The sequence below is a fragment of the Limanda limanda genome, chromosome 14, assembly GCF_963576545.1.
Source record: "Limanda limanda chromosome 14, fLimLim1.1, whole genome shotgun sequence".
Taxonomy (NCBI): domain Eukaryota; kingdom Metazoa; phylum Chordata; class Actinopteri; order Pleuronectiformes; family Pleuronectidae; genus Limanda; species Limanda limanda.
Window position 1 is genome coordinate 19,785,984 of NC_083649.1, and position 13,199 is coordinate 19,799,182.

Here is a 13,199-nt window from a genome sequence, read left to right on the forward strand (position 1 = left end):
TGTCTCATTTAAAAGTCTTGAGCAACCTCCTGCATAATATTTATTATATTTGATCATTGTTGGCGCATCAAGTATCATCTTTAAACCATTGTGACACAACAGAAGCAATTAATGGGCTTGTAAATGTTAAGTGCAATGACACATGTAATTATAATTACAAGAAATATACAGAAAAGCCTCATAACAGTCATGCCAGATTCATACTACAATAGACTACATCATGTTTAATGTGATTATAATGTGTGTATAGAATGCCCTATTATTTAAAAGAGAAAAGAAACACAGACACACACACACACACACACACACAAACACAAACACACTATAAAGGCTGAGCTGCTTCATTTTATTCCCGAGCCAGTCGTCCCTTAGGGACTGTTAAATGTTTTTGGGGCAGGCTAACTAAAATTATGTTGGGTCAAAAGGGATGTCTCCTCCACAGATATAGACTGAGGCCTGGCTCAAAGCCGATTTTATGCTGTAGTGGACCAAAATAGCTTCAGCCAAACAAATGGTAGTTTCATTGAACAAAAGACTTCATACAGAATCTAAAGGCAATATTTATGCCTCTGAAATGAGGTTGAAAACAGCGCTCTGGGGGTCAGACAGTCGGGAGTGCTGTCCAACAATGCTCGAGTCTACATTGCAGGGAAATGTCTTATGCTGTTAGTCTGGTGTAACGCCCTTAAACCCTCCATCTGTGGGAAAACAACGGCATGGTATAGAAAAAATGATGCACAAAGACCTTACGATTTCAGGTGCTGATCCGTCCTGAGGGAAACAAATCACTTTAATCCTCAGTTTTTCCACAGTTTGAAGAGATCCTCTCACCCTTGATTACGACTGAGTTTCTGTGCGAAGAAGCTCAGTTTAATGCCAGCAGGCAAACTTCGCCTTCATGTACACAAACAATCAGCTTCACAAAAACTGTAGCAAAGCTTTTCGTATGCCGACGACACTGTGATGGGTTCTGTTCCTTGTTGTCTCTTTCCTCAGAGAGTGTGACAGAAGTGAGGACAAACATCTACGTGACGAGTTTCGGGCCGGTGTCAGACACAGACATGGTGAGTTATTTTTCTCCTCTCTGCGCCTCTGCTGTAATCAGCACCGTGAGTCATCAAATCCTAGCAGGTTATTAGGCTTTATCCTGCTGTACTTAAGTTTGACAAAAGTACTTTTGTCGTTTTGGAGTCGGCAACCTTGTGAGATTGCCCCGGCAGAATAATAGAATTTCATTTCAGTCAGGATTTCACACACTGGGAGTTAACAACCATCGCTTCTAAGTTGGAGGAATTATTTAGATATTCCGGCTTCAACAGATACATTTGTATGAGATGATTCTAAGAGGAAAACATATAAAGATACAGCATATATCAGGAATATATATTTATGTGTAGATGGTTATGAAAACACATTATATGTATATCTCGGGTGAAATAAAAAATAAAAATTGTTTTCAAAACAAACACTTCCATCAGGCAGGAAAAGGCTGAATTGAATAGCAAGCAACCAACCTCATGTTTTTCCATGTTTTCTCTGTGGCCACAATGTGACAGACGACAGCTATTTCAGACCAACGTTCTTGCTGTACAATGCTCTCTGCATGTGGTGTTCTACCTGTCCGGTTGATGTTTCTCCTACACATTTCCTCCATGACAAATTTATGGGTTCTGTATTTTATTTTTTACACAGTTTTCTGGCAACTGGCCCATTTTTCTTTACTTCATGCACTTCAGCTGGAAAACCAAATCGACTATTGATGGAGAACTAAAGATGAGAGGGTGTGAAAATGTCATCACAGAAAACGATACATCCTGAGAATCTACCTGAAGTACTATATATATATATATATTAGAATATTATTAACTTGTGATATGATTCTATTGCAGTTGATGGGCATGCACATTTCATTGTTAAGTTACTACTATGCTGGTGTCGAAAAATCAATGGTGTGAAGTTCTTTAAAAGCCAAAAAGACAAGCCAAAGGCCAATCAAGGAAATTACAGTTCAAATCAAGGAGACTTATTGGAGAAATTCTATCACGGGCGCTGGACGCCTCCTTTTAACAGCAGATGCTGGGGATGGTTTACAGTTAGTCTTGGGACCTTATGCAGCATTTGACAGACTTGATCGTGCAGCTCCAATTGACCGCCGTGAGCACTGGGTGGTTTTCTCCGGCTCGGTTCGGAGCTCGCTCGTCAGCCTGTATGACATAGGAAGATTAGTGCTTGCTGGAGAGCTGAGTTGAGTTTTTGTGGTCTCACCAGGGGGGTTTTCACATCAACGGCTCTGGAGAAGCTTACTTTAAGACCCACAGACTCAAACTTTGCATAAGTTGGCAAGTGAGGATCTCTAGAGATCTGATGGACATCTGTAAAGACCATTACAGTGGATCATAAATGAACTCCCTTTTTCAAGTGATGCTTTATAGTAACAGCGATATGAAGCCGATTGCTGGAGACATTTGTTCTAGAGATGTTCCAATGCATTCCATTCCAGTACAGTTAAAAAAAGAAATGCTGGGGTGATCGTTGGCAAGTGCGCAAATATATGTACCGATCCGGTACCTAATCTTAAAAGCATATTAGTTTCACCCAGATAAAACTGTAATGTCCTTTTCCCAGAAATCCCTTCTTCTTCGCTGCTCCGAAATAGCAGTTGCGTTGTTTTTAGAGCAGCGAAAAGGAAGTGATTTGACGTAGCGCAGCCCGAGCACCAAACTGTGGAAACCACATTCATAGAATCAGCCATTGGCACAATAACTTACCATTGCACATTAAATACACTAAACTTAGTGATTCTGGTCTTTACACATATTTGTATCAATACCTATAAAAAAGATATATTCTGCAATTGTTTCATCTTGAAAGAGATTCCCTTTTTCATCTTTCAGCGCTGCATAATAGACGTTGCCCCAACTCAAAAACAAAAATCCTGGGTTTGGACACGACTACTGCCTTGTTTAGACCACCCCTGCCGTTGCAAAGATACACTGTGCTGACCACAGTATGCTGAGCTTGCTTTGTGGGAGACTGTTCACGCTTTTACTTTATCACAATAGCTTTATCTTTTTCAGCAGATATCACCTTTGGGGTCTCTCAGGGCTCAATTCGAGCCCCAATCTTTTATTCTCTTCACATGCTCCACTTGGCAACATCATGAATCAGTGGCCAACAGCACAGAGGACAGTCCGTAGCAAATTTGACGGCTGCACGGGCCACAGAAACCCACTTGTGGTATTGTTTTGTAAACAGGGCCATAGCTAGTGTGGACACAGCTAGTGTGGACACAGCATTTTCTGTGTTCTGTCAAAGGCAAAATAGTGGTTACACACTCACGCTTAGACCTTCATCTCGTAATCAATGTATGAATTGTGTGTGCCAAGGTTTTATCCGTTCCCAGATTTGGACACGTAGCATCAACATATTGATTTTTTTTCATTTTTGCATTGCAGTTTTAGATTTGATATCAGGATTATGCTAATCATTACCCAGGCGAGGCTCCTTCTGGCCTGGGTTTATGCTGCCTTTTCTTGCTCTATGTGCAGTGCACATGTGCTTCTGTAAATACATGGCTTCTGTAAGTCTTCTGTTAGCACATGCAAAGATTACCCATTTGTTTTTAATTCATAGGACACTAGAGCAGTGCCCGTTTTAACCTTGCTTGTTTGCTTGGCCTGCGTTAATGCTCCAGAGCCTACTTCAAAATGAGTCATTGTCAAAAAGATGTGACGCCGATTTTGACCCGCGGTTTGACCCAGATGCCGACCACTGCTGTAGAGTTAATCTGAGGACGTGGAGGAAGACATGGTCAACCCGATCCGCAGACTGTTAGCATAAAGCCCGGCCCCCACTGACCACTACAGATACAGACGTGCCCAGTGCGAAGTCGATAGGACGAACGATTGGCCAGATATGTGTTCCAGACGGAGACATTTGAGGCCATAGTAGGTAGATGTGAATATATGTGGTGTGAATAACAAACCCTTTTACTTTGTCTTACTTGTCAATGCTTTTTGTCTGTATCTGTTTATTACTCTATCTACATGGTTGTTGGCACAGCACAGAGTTCTCAACAGATGTCCCAAAATGTGCGCACTTTGTGTACTATAAAACTGGGGAAGATGTATTCATGTAATTCGGATGAACAATAATGGAGATGCACGACTCATTTTCCGTGCACCGCAGTGAGTTCCTCAGTTGCAGAGCTGTTGTTGTGGGGCTGCAGGTCGACGCCAGGAGCTCTGGGGCCCTTCAAGCGGAGGAGGAAATGAGGGAACAAGACCAACAGTGATACAGTATAATGACCAAATGTTGATATTAAACTGCACTGGGTGCTTGACCCCTGGACCTGAACAATGAACGGGCTGAATTCCACAAATTTGTGCCCATTTCCAAAAGGGAGGGTGGGGAGTAGCTGGAAGGGCGGCTCAGTTTTATTTGAGTTGAGAGAATAAAAAAGGCTGTTACACTCGGCAAGCAGAGAGCTGGACCAGGTTTTACAGAATGGGTAGTTGTGTGATGTACTGAGGGGCGAGGTTTTTTCCATGACTTTTTACAAGCGTATTTGTGCTTTGAAGACAGTCTGCAGGGCTGGTGCTCAGAGCCGATGAAGGCAGATCTGCAGTAGGTCAGGGAAGTGCGATCGTGTTTTCTGGTTCATTGGTTTCCAGACTAGTTCAGAATGAGTCTGGTGTTTTATTCGAGTGTCTAGCAGGACAGCCGCCGTGTATTGAGCATTGCAGTGAACAGATCTGGGAAACATAGGCATGGACCAGTTTTCTAGGTCAGTTAAAAGAAGAGGAAGTAACTAATCCTGGAGGTGTTTCAGAGGTGGAGGGAAGCTTTTTATGATATTTCCTTGATGTGTTCACCAAAGAAAAGTCCTGTTTTGGAGACAATTCACCAGAGTTTAGCAGATTAATGTGGGGCATTTATTGAATCATTAAAATAAAGAGAGGTAAATCAGCTGTATCCTGCCAAGGACATAACAAAAAAATATTTTAACTTTGTCTAAACCTTGTTTTAATGTTGTTACTGTGTCATTATTTTGTCACAGCTAGTTGTTTTCCTCTCGATTCCTTTAATGACCTCATTAACACTTTAATAAGCTTTAAATTGATAGTGCTCCATCTCAAACTAAAATACCACCTATAAATACCCCTGCTTTGGATGCAATGCAGAAAACTGAGCCCTAGATCCCCCCTGCTGGTTCAATATCTGTGGGCTCACTCACTCACACAGGCAGAAACAGAAAACCTATCAAATGAGAAAATGGAAGTATGTTAAGTCAGAAACATTTTATCCTTGTTGATTCTTGTAATTAATTACCTTGAAGCTGCAAAAAGACATTAAGAAATGTATTTAAGGCTTATGTTTTACATATTTAAGGATGAGACCAGATACCTTTACCTTGTTGATCAGCATAACTGTAACATATGAGCTAGAGGAGGCACAGTGAGTCCAAAGGCTGAGATCAGATTCAGATTTTTGGATTGGTTCTAGTTTGGTTCTCTCTGATAACTGATGTTTATATTTGATGTGTGCGGTTTAGTTGTGTTCCTGAAACAAGATTTAGGCTAAAACTAGTCATACACTGCAATTTTAGAAAATTTGGTCTGACTAAAACATGAGTCATGCTCTCAGAAATTGAGTCAAAAAATGCCCCAAGCTGTAGAGGTTCTGTGTGAAACCTAACATCCACGTGCAAACTCGATCATAGAGACAATGCGAGCAACCTGATATTTACCATTTCGTTTTTTATTGGTAAGATGAAACAAAAGTAAAGCAGAGGCTCCATTTTTTCAATACTTTTTGTTGACTACAATGTTTTCTAAGTGGGACATCAACGTGTCAAATTTCATGGCAGTCCAACCAGTCATTACTGGGACTTTACAACTGCAAATGTCATACTCATGGCGTAAAGTGAGGACAAGGCAGGGAAACACAAAAATCAGTAAGATACACTTTCTGGGAACCAGGAAAGTACCAAATCATCTTGTGGTTGCACAGACATTTCACTGGATAAGTGAACATGCTCTGTTGTTGGTGGCACTAGACACGAAATTACCAGTTATTAGGAGCCTCCTCTGGGACAATGAATGGTTGCACCAAACATGTCAATCACTTCAATAGTATAAGTGTGGAGCAAAGTGTTGACTGACCGACATTGCCATTTCTAAAGTCATTTTACAAGCCCGGCTGAAATGTGGAGCAATAAAATGCTTGAAGAAACTGTTACAACTGAAATCTTCCTAGACAGAGCACACTCTATTCCCCAGGCAGCTCATAGTTTATGTTGCGTACAGCCAGTGGTCCAATTACCCATCTCTGCAGCATCAAGTGTCCCAGAAATGACCGCTTCTCACTCAGCCTGAGGGTCAGTTGTTCAGCCTTCACTCAGACCCCAATACGCCACATCTGCCGTTAGTGCACCACTATAACAACAGGAGGGAAGCTAACTGTATAATTGGAGTGAAACTGGAATATTAGGCCAACAACAAAGCTAACCCTCTTCAGAGTTGTGTCTGATCGAGGCAGATTCCTGCAGTGAGTCACACCGAGACGCAGAATGTGGGTTGTGGGTTGCTATCTTGATGCTGATCTCTGGTAAGTATAGGTGGATGTGTTTCTCTACCTCAAAACTCCCTCTTCTCACATTGTCACGTTGATTGTTCTTAGTCTTTTGTTTCCATTTGCCTCCCTCCTTGTCAGAGAGTCTATGTTGTCCCATATCTCACATGTGTGCGGCATCGTGGCACATTTACCTGTCTCCAGGTTTGACAGGACTGTTCTGAGGAACTGGAAGCGGTTAAGGCTGTCAATGGTACTGTGCCGAAGTTTGCTCTGACAATGTCAGTGACAGCTTGATATCAGCAAGGGATGCACGATCTCTGGGGGTAAACATTTCTGGGATATTTGAGATATTCAGCACACAGCCGTTTGCCTAAAATTCAAGTACAAATTTAAAATGCCGGAGCGGTTCAAGGTCTTCTGGAAATAACAGATGGAGGTTAGTGTTGCTAAAATTTAAAGGTGAACTCCTGGATTCTTCCTCGTTCAAAGACATGCAAACCCAATTAAGCCCCTTTTCATGAGAACACACTGAATTTTAAATAAGTATTAGAATTCTAGAACAAAAAAAACTGCAGTCTTAAAATAGGGCTTAATTGTTTCCTCCCACCATACAGGTCACAATGTTCCCTACTGTTACAGTTTGATTCATGTGCTGGTCAGGAACAACTTGAAAACAGAGCACATATAGTCTTATGGCACCATATTTTTGGTGAAAATGCCAGCCACAGGTAAAAGGACCTTTGAAGACTTTAGCGCCCTGCAATCATTGATGAATCAAGCAGGTTCCCAATAGGAGTAAGCTATTGTATTACACTTAAATTTACATGTTCATTTCCTGAGCATTGAGAAAATGACCCCACTGCAGTCGCACCCAAGATGATATTGTCAATTCAGGTCATGTCTTCATGATTCTTTGCCATATGCTGTGCTATTGGAAAAAGCCTCTTGAAATATCTGAGTCCAGGGTTTGTTTTGACCACTCAACTGAACTTTTCTGCTTCTTATTCTTAGACCATCACTATATTACTCTTGCATAGGTGGTAAAAAAAGAGGTTAGTAGTTGTTAAGTCTGTTGTGTCATACTGTATACAGGATAAATAGCTAAATACTCTTTTTTAGTTTGTCTTATTTTTGTATGTATTACCTAGTTTTAATTGCACAAAATGCAAACGTTCTCTAAATGACCATTGTCCAGAACATTAATGTAAAGACTTATTTGTGACACACACACAAAAAAAAATCACCTCTCCACAACTTTGGTGTAGCACAAGAACACAGCATTTGGTGGAAGTTTGGATTGCGTAACCTCGTGACAACGCCTGTACAAGAACTCCACATTTGCAGAGCCCTCTCTTTGATGTTTGACGCTCTCTGTCTCCGTCATTCACACTGAGCACTGCCAACTCCTCCTCCTCCCGCTCTTCATACAGTGTATAAGCTGACAAATTCTGTTGTTACCCAGTCTGAGTGTCCGATGACACTGTTTGTGTTTGTGTCTGGCTGTCTGCGAGAGAGAAGTGAGCAGCGGAGTCACTGTGTGTGTGTGTGTTTATGCGTTGTTAACTTTCCCTCAAGTTCCCCGACTATCAAACAGAATCTACACATTTTCTTTGTAGTAATCAACAGCTGACAGTGTTCAATTTGCCCCCGGTCAAAACGTGATCCCTACAAGCAGTTTCCACTGAAATAAAATAATATTGTCAGGAGGCCCACTCGTGGTGCCCTTGAAGGTGTGTGTCGATTTGAGATGAAACCACAGATTTGGCAAATTACTGTTATCAGGTTCCCTTTTGGCAAACAGATTAAATCTGAATTATTATTAAACAGGCATTTTAGGCTTTCACACCAAATTGTCTTGCTGGTCACTTTTATTCTTGTCACGTGATCATCAACTTTATACTGTGTACATGAAGATTCTGCAACCACCACACTTGCCACTGCACATAAATGAAGCCAATTTTGCGCTTGTCATTTAGAGCCAGAGTCTGGACAGCGGTGATTTATGGTATCAAATAACTGAAACAATAAAACCAAACTACTGGAAAAATGAACCCTTGAACATACATCAGCGTGATAAAAACTACCTAAAATGACAGAAACGTTCATGAATTTGGCAGGTACTTTGACTTTTTGGTTTAGTTTGGTCCATGTCCCATCCCAGATTGAGGAGGTGGGGTTTAAGTCCAATGCTGCGGCCAGCTGTCTGGCTTCCCTTTTGAAGAGCTGTCATGTCGTGCATCTTTTTAGAATTTCAGCTCATTACTGTGACATCAGACTAAGTATTGGTGATAAATATTTTCTGCAAAGTTTTTCTTACATGAATGCGCAACCACTAATACACATAAATAAAAGACGGTGTGGGCAGCTATGTGCCTGCACACCAGAAACCAACTATTACAAAATGTCTCTGTCATTTCCCTCTTGAATGTGAAACAACTTGAGTTTTTGTTTTTGGGAACAGTTCAGCATTGCTCCATAATTTACTGTTTTTACTGGCTTATGTTATTGCATAAACACATTCGCTGCGACATATTCTTAATTTGTTTGCTACCATTTAATTCCAGGGCTGATTACATCTGTGGAACAAAATGTTAGTGTCTGAAGTGGAACACAATTAACTGCAAAAGCCTGTTTATGCCTCAGAGCTGACGAGGCCGGAAAACACCGAAGATAATTGGAGTTGGTGTGGGATTCACAGCTCATTGAAAGTCTCGCACAGGTTACACCTCCAGCTGGGGGAGGTGGATGGCACACAAGATGCGAAGCGAGGAAGAATAATTGACAACAGGAGAGCAAGAAAGGACCAGTAATTAAGACATTAATCAAATCTTGGAGGAATCCTTCCAATGCCCAGAGTGTGAAGTTCACCGGAGCCAGGTCAAATTGATACGCTGCCGCCAGGAAGTGGTCTGTCTCATTACCATGCCGGCTAATCGCAATGCTATCTCTGGTTGCTGTCAAAAAGTAGTCTTCATGACATATATCAAATGTATTTTTTTTTCTCAATCAATTGGGGAAAGAGCTCACACAGTGTAATATTTCGTCAGGGCAGGGGCACTAAATCAAACCTGTCAAACCAGTCAGCTAATGTAGATAAACAAAAATGCGTATGTCAAAAAATTGGACAACAAGTTTCTCTCAGGGAAATGGCAATTTCCGGGAATTAGCAACTTGTTTGGGTCCCTGTCGCTTCAGAGATATCCAGTTGTTCTTTATGTAACACATTACATTAAGCAGAATTTAATTAGTTGCGAGATTACGCAGATAAAAAGTAAGATCTGCATAGATGATCAGATCTGTTACGTAAAACCAAATTAAAACTAAAATGTGATGGAATAACTAGATGTTTAGGATTTAATGAACTCATTAATTTAAGATAAAAGGCTGCATCCATATTTTATCATTCATTAGACACACCCTTCCTGCCATTATCATAGAAGCAGACGTTGTCATTTTTTAACGTCAAGGCTCATTTACCCAAGTCTACTGTACATCCTACCTTAACTGCCAATTTATCAGACGCTCTGTTTCCTCATTTCCTTCACATCATTCTCTCAGCGCTGCAGCCCTGCTGTTAGCTGGTTCCCTGCAATGCTCTTTGTGTTCCTGACTTGCCTCTTCTCTCGCTTGTTTTGTATCCCCCACTCTTATCGGTTTCCTTTTCTGCAAAGCAATGCTTCCTTATTTACTGTGTTCACTACTTAACCCCTGACTTGAACATGTGGTAGACCCATTTAGTTAAATAGCATAAAAGAGAGGGACTGTAAAACATATCCATATAAACAAATAACCACTGGCGCTGCATCGAAAGAAAGACCAGGTTAATGAGAATCCTAAACTGTACAAGAATATTGTAATCATTAGTTGTCTGTTTTTCAGCTATTTTTCAACAACATCTAATTGGACTCTATTAGATTTAACCTGATTTGACCAATTTAAACCTCTCCACCTGTGATACAGTGGAGGCTGACATACATGAAAGCCTAGTGTTTGCACTTTGAAGTTTACAGTGTGTGTGTAGGCCTGCTGCGAGTGGGTCGGCAGCGAGCAAAAGAGACAGCACCTTCAAAATCATGAAAAGTCATCGTTTCAGCACGTCTGGCAGCCAAGTGCTTGAAGTGTTCTTTACCTTTGTTGGTCTTTTGTCATATGTTTCCATCTCTGTGTTTCCTGCTTCTCACTATAGTCAATGAAAGCAAAGGACAAAATAATCTTAAAGGATAAGATTGATTTTAGATTTGGAAGGGCTACAGTCAGTTTAGGATTAACCAAATTTTAAAATACGGCCATCTGTAAAGGAGCTGTATTGCTAAATGATTAGTCCATCGATAGAATATGAATAGATGAAAGTTTGATGTATAAATAAATCCTTCTTCATGAGGTAGATATCTGCCTCTTAAGCCTCTAAACGCTGCACGATGTTCAACAGCTATGTGTGTTAACTCTGGCAGGTAGCTTACGGAAGGTTTATCAGAGCTTTGTAGCCGTACAAGCTGCAGAGTCAGGGGATAATTCTCAGTGGGTCTGACCCCTTTCACAACACACACTTTCTTTTGATCAGTTGTTATCCAAAATCATTGATTTCAGCAGCTTGAAGTCATTTATCAAGCAGGAAAAAGCGAAACATTTGCTTGTCCTGGCTTTTCAAACACGGATCTGCTTCTTTACTCAGTTTTTTATCACTGTCAACAGCCAGGCTTTGCTTTGAGACTGTTGTCTGGACACAACAAGGTGTTTAAAACCAGAATGGCAAACAGTAGACCGTGTACCTCCGCCATTGCCCAACAGTCTCAGAATGAAACCACACTGAAATTCCGTAGATCCAGATGTTTATTTGGATCTGCACCAAATTGCACAAACTCATAAATATCACAAACATGCCGGATATATTCACATTAAGGTCTATGAAATTTTATCTGAGAAATCCACCCTGGTTTGGATCCGCACCAAAGTTATAAAAGTTCTTGGTCGAGTAGTTTTTGCAAAATCCTGTTAAAAATTAAACCAACAACAATCGGATAGGGGTGAAAACAAGGCCTCATTTGCAGAAGTAAATATGAACTGGGGCTCTGGAAACAAACGATGGCCATTCTTCCCTTTTTAAAAGTTATGTTTACATCATTGGTAATTCTAGGAACATAAATATAAATAGTTAATTAATAGATTCTGGTTAAATATAAATGTTTTACAGTTGTAGAGTTGTTGAAACTTTATTTAGGAGTGCCTCGGTGACCCAGTACTTGCAGACACATAAAACTTATCTGCAATGTCCCACTTTCACTCCGTCCAGGGATGGCTATGGCATGTCATCCCCCTTTTTCTCTCTCCCCTCCATCCTCTGCTTTCCAATAAAGGCACGCTGCCAAAAATATATATAGCATATAGGCATATAAAAGGGATCTGTTTGTGTATTCATAAATCTGTTTGTAACCCTGCCAACCAGGTGTCATAAATGTGTTTTAAAATGGCATTTAAAATTACAGTTGCTTGCTATACAGTAAATCCATCAGTGATCCTCGGGGCCATAAAAGGAAATCTGAAATCTAGTTTTGGGCCGAAGTTCCACTCTGTCAAGGAGAAATCAATCACTCTGTCCCTGGAGGAACACGAGCTGACATTGGAAGTGATTGTGCCATTTTGCCTTACATGGAAATCGACAATGCTTCTTCCACATCCCTGTCTTTCAATTCAAATTAATTCCCAGTGTTTACAGGGGATTTCTGTTCAGAAGGAAAACAAATGATTGCACCGCCCAGCTGGTCCCAGCACACTGTTGTCTCTGTATTCATCACTGGATGTTTTACACTGAATGGGATGTGATTTGGCCCCTCACACAGAAAGAATTGGAGGGAGATAAAGTGCCTAACATGAGAATAACTGTGTCGATGGGGATTTAAATGGTCTTTCTGTGCCAGGAGGGAACCAACTTTCTTGGAGTGTTGCCTGAAAGTTCAGGAACAAGACACAGAGGACACTGCACAATAGATCACAATATAGCGTGTGTCTGATGAACTAAATATGATAAAATAATCGTTGCAGTAGCTTCGTTTTTAAAATTATTTGGACCTTGGCAGAGAGAGCAGCAGCTTTTTCACACCTTTATGAGTGTGAGACTCTCCGTGGGCTTTATTAAAAGCACTGCGGTGAAGGCAGATGCGCGGCAATCATTTGATGGTTCTGTCGGTGTGCACTCCATCAGGAGGTCAATCACATCAATTAACAGGAGCCCAGCGTGCGCAGTTTAGAGGAGCCCTGTTGATTTGTGTTGAGTGGGAGCCGTGCACCTCTCCTGCTGAGGGTGATGGCCTCCTGTTGTTAAAGCAGCTGAGAAATGACTTGATGTGTTTTTCCCCCCCTCGTGGAGCCAGTTACAGCCGACTGGCGAGCAACCGCAGCTCGTGAGCTTGTCCGCGGTACGAGCGGGAGGCACAAAGACAATCAGAGAGAAAACACATATGCTGTGTTTTTATTGATCGCTGATAATGTGTACTGTTGCGGGAGATACAGAGAGCTTCCATCCATCTGACTCCGTTCAGACAGCTGCACTCAGTCGGCATCGCTGCTGTACCAGGCAGAACAGGGAAAGGCTGTTGCTAGGACACCGACTCCTACTGAAAGAGTAA

At 41.3% G+C, this 13,199-nt stretch overlaps 1 protein-coding gene across 1 annotated transcript in view; it reads left to right on the top strand.

Annotated features, from left to right (window-relative positions):
- The window catches only part of gabra3 (gamma-aminobutyric acid type A receptor subunit alpha3), a 63,308-nt gene that overhangs the window by 26,025 nt on the left and 24,084 nt on the right, over positions 1-13,199 (top strand). Inside the window, exon 3 of the mRNA XM_061085572.1 lies at positions 997-1,064. Coding sequence (XP_060941555.1) covers positions 997-1,064 — 68 coding nt within the window. The remainder of the gene's footprint in view (positions 1-996; positions 1,065-13,199) is intronic.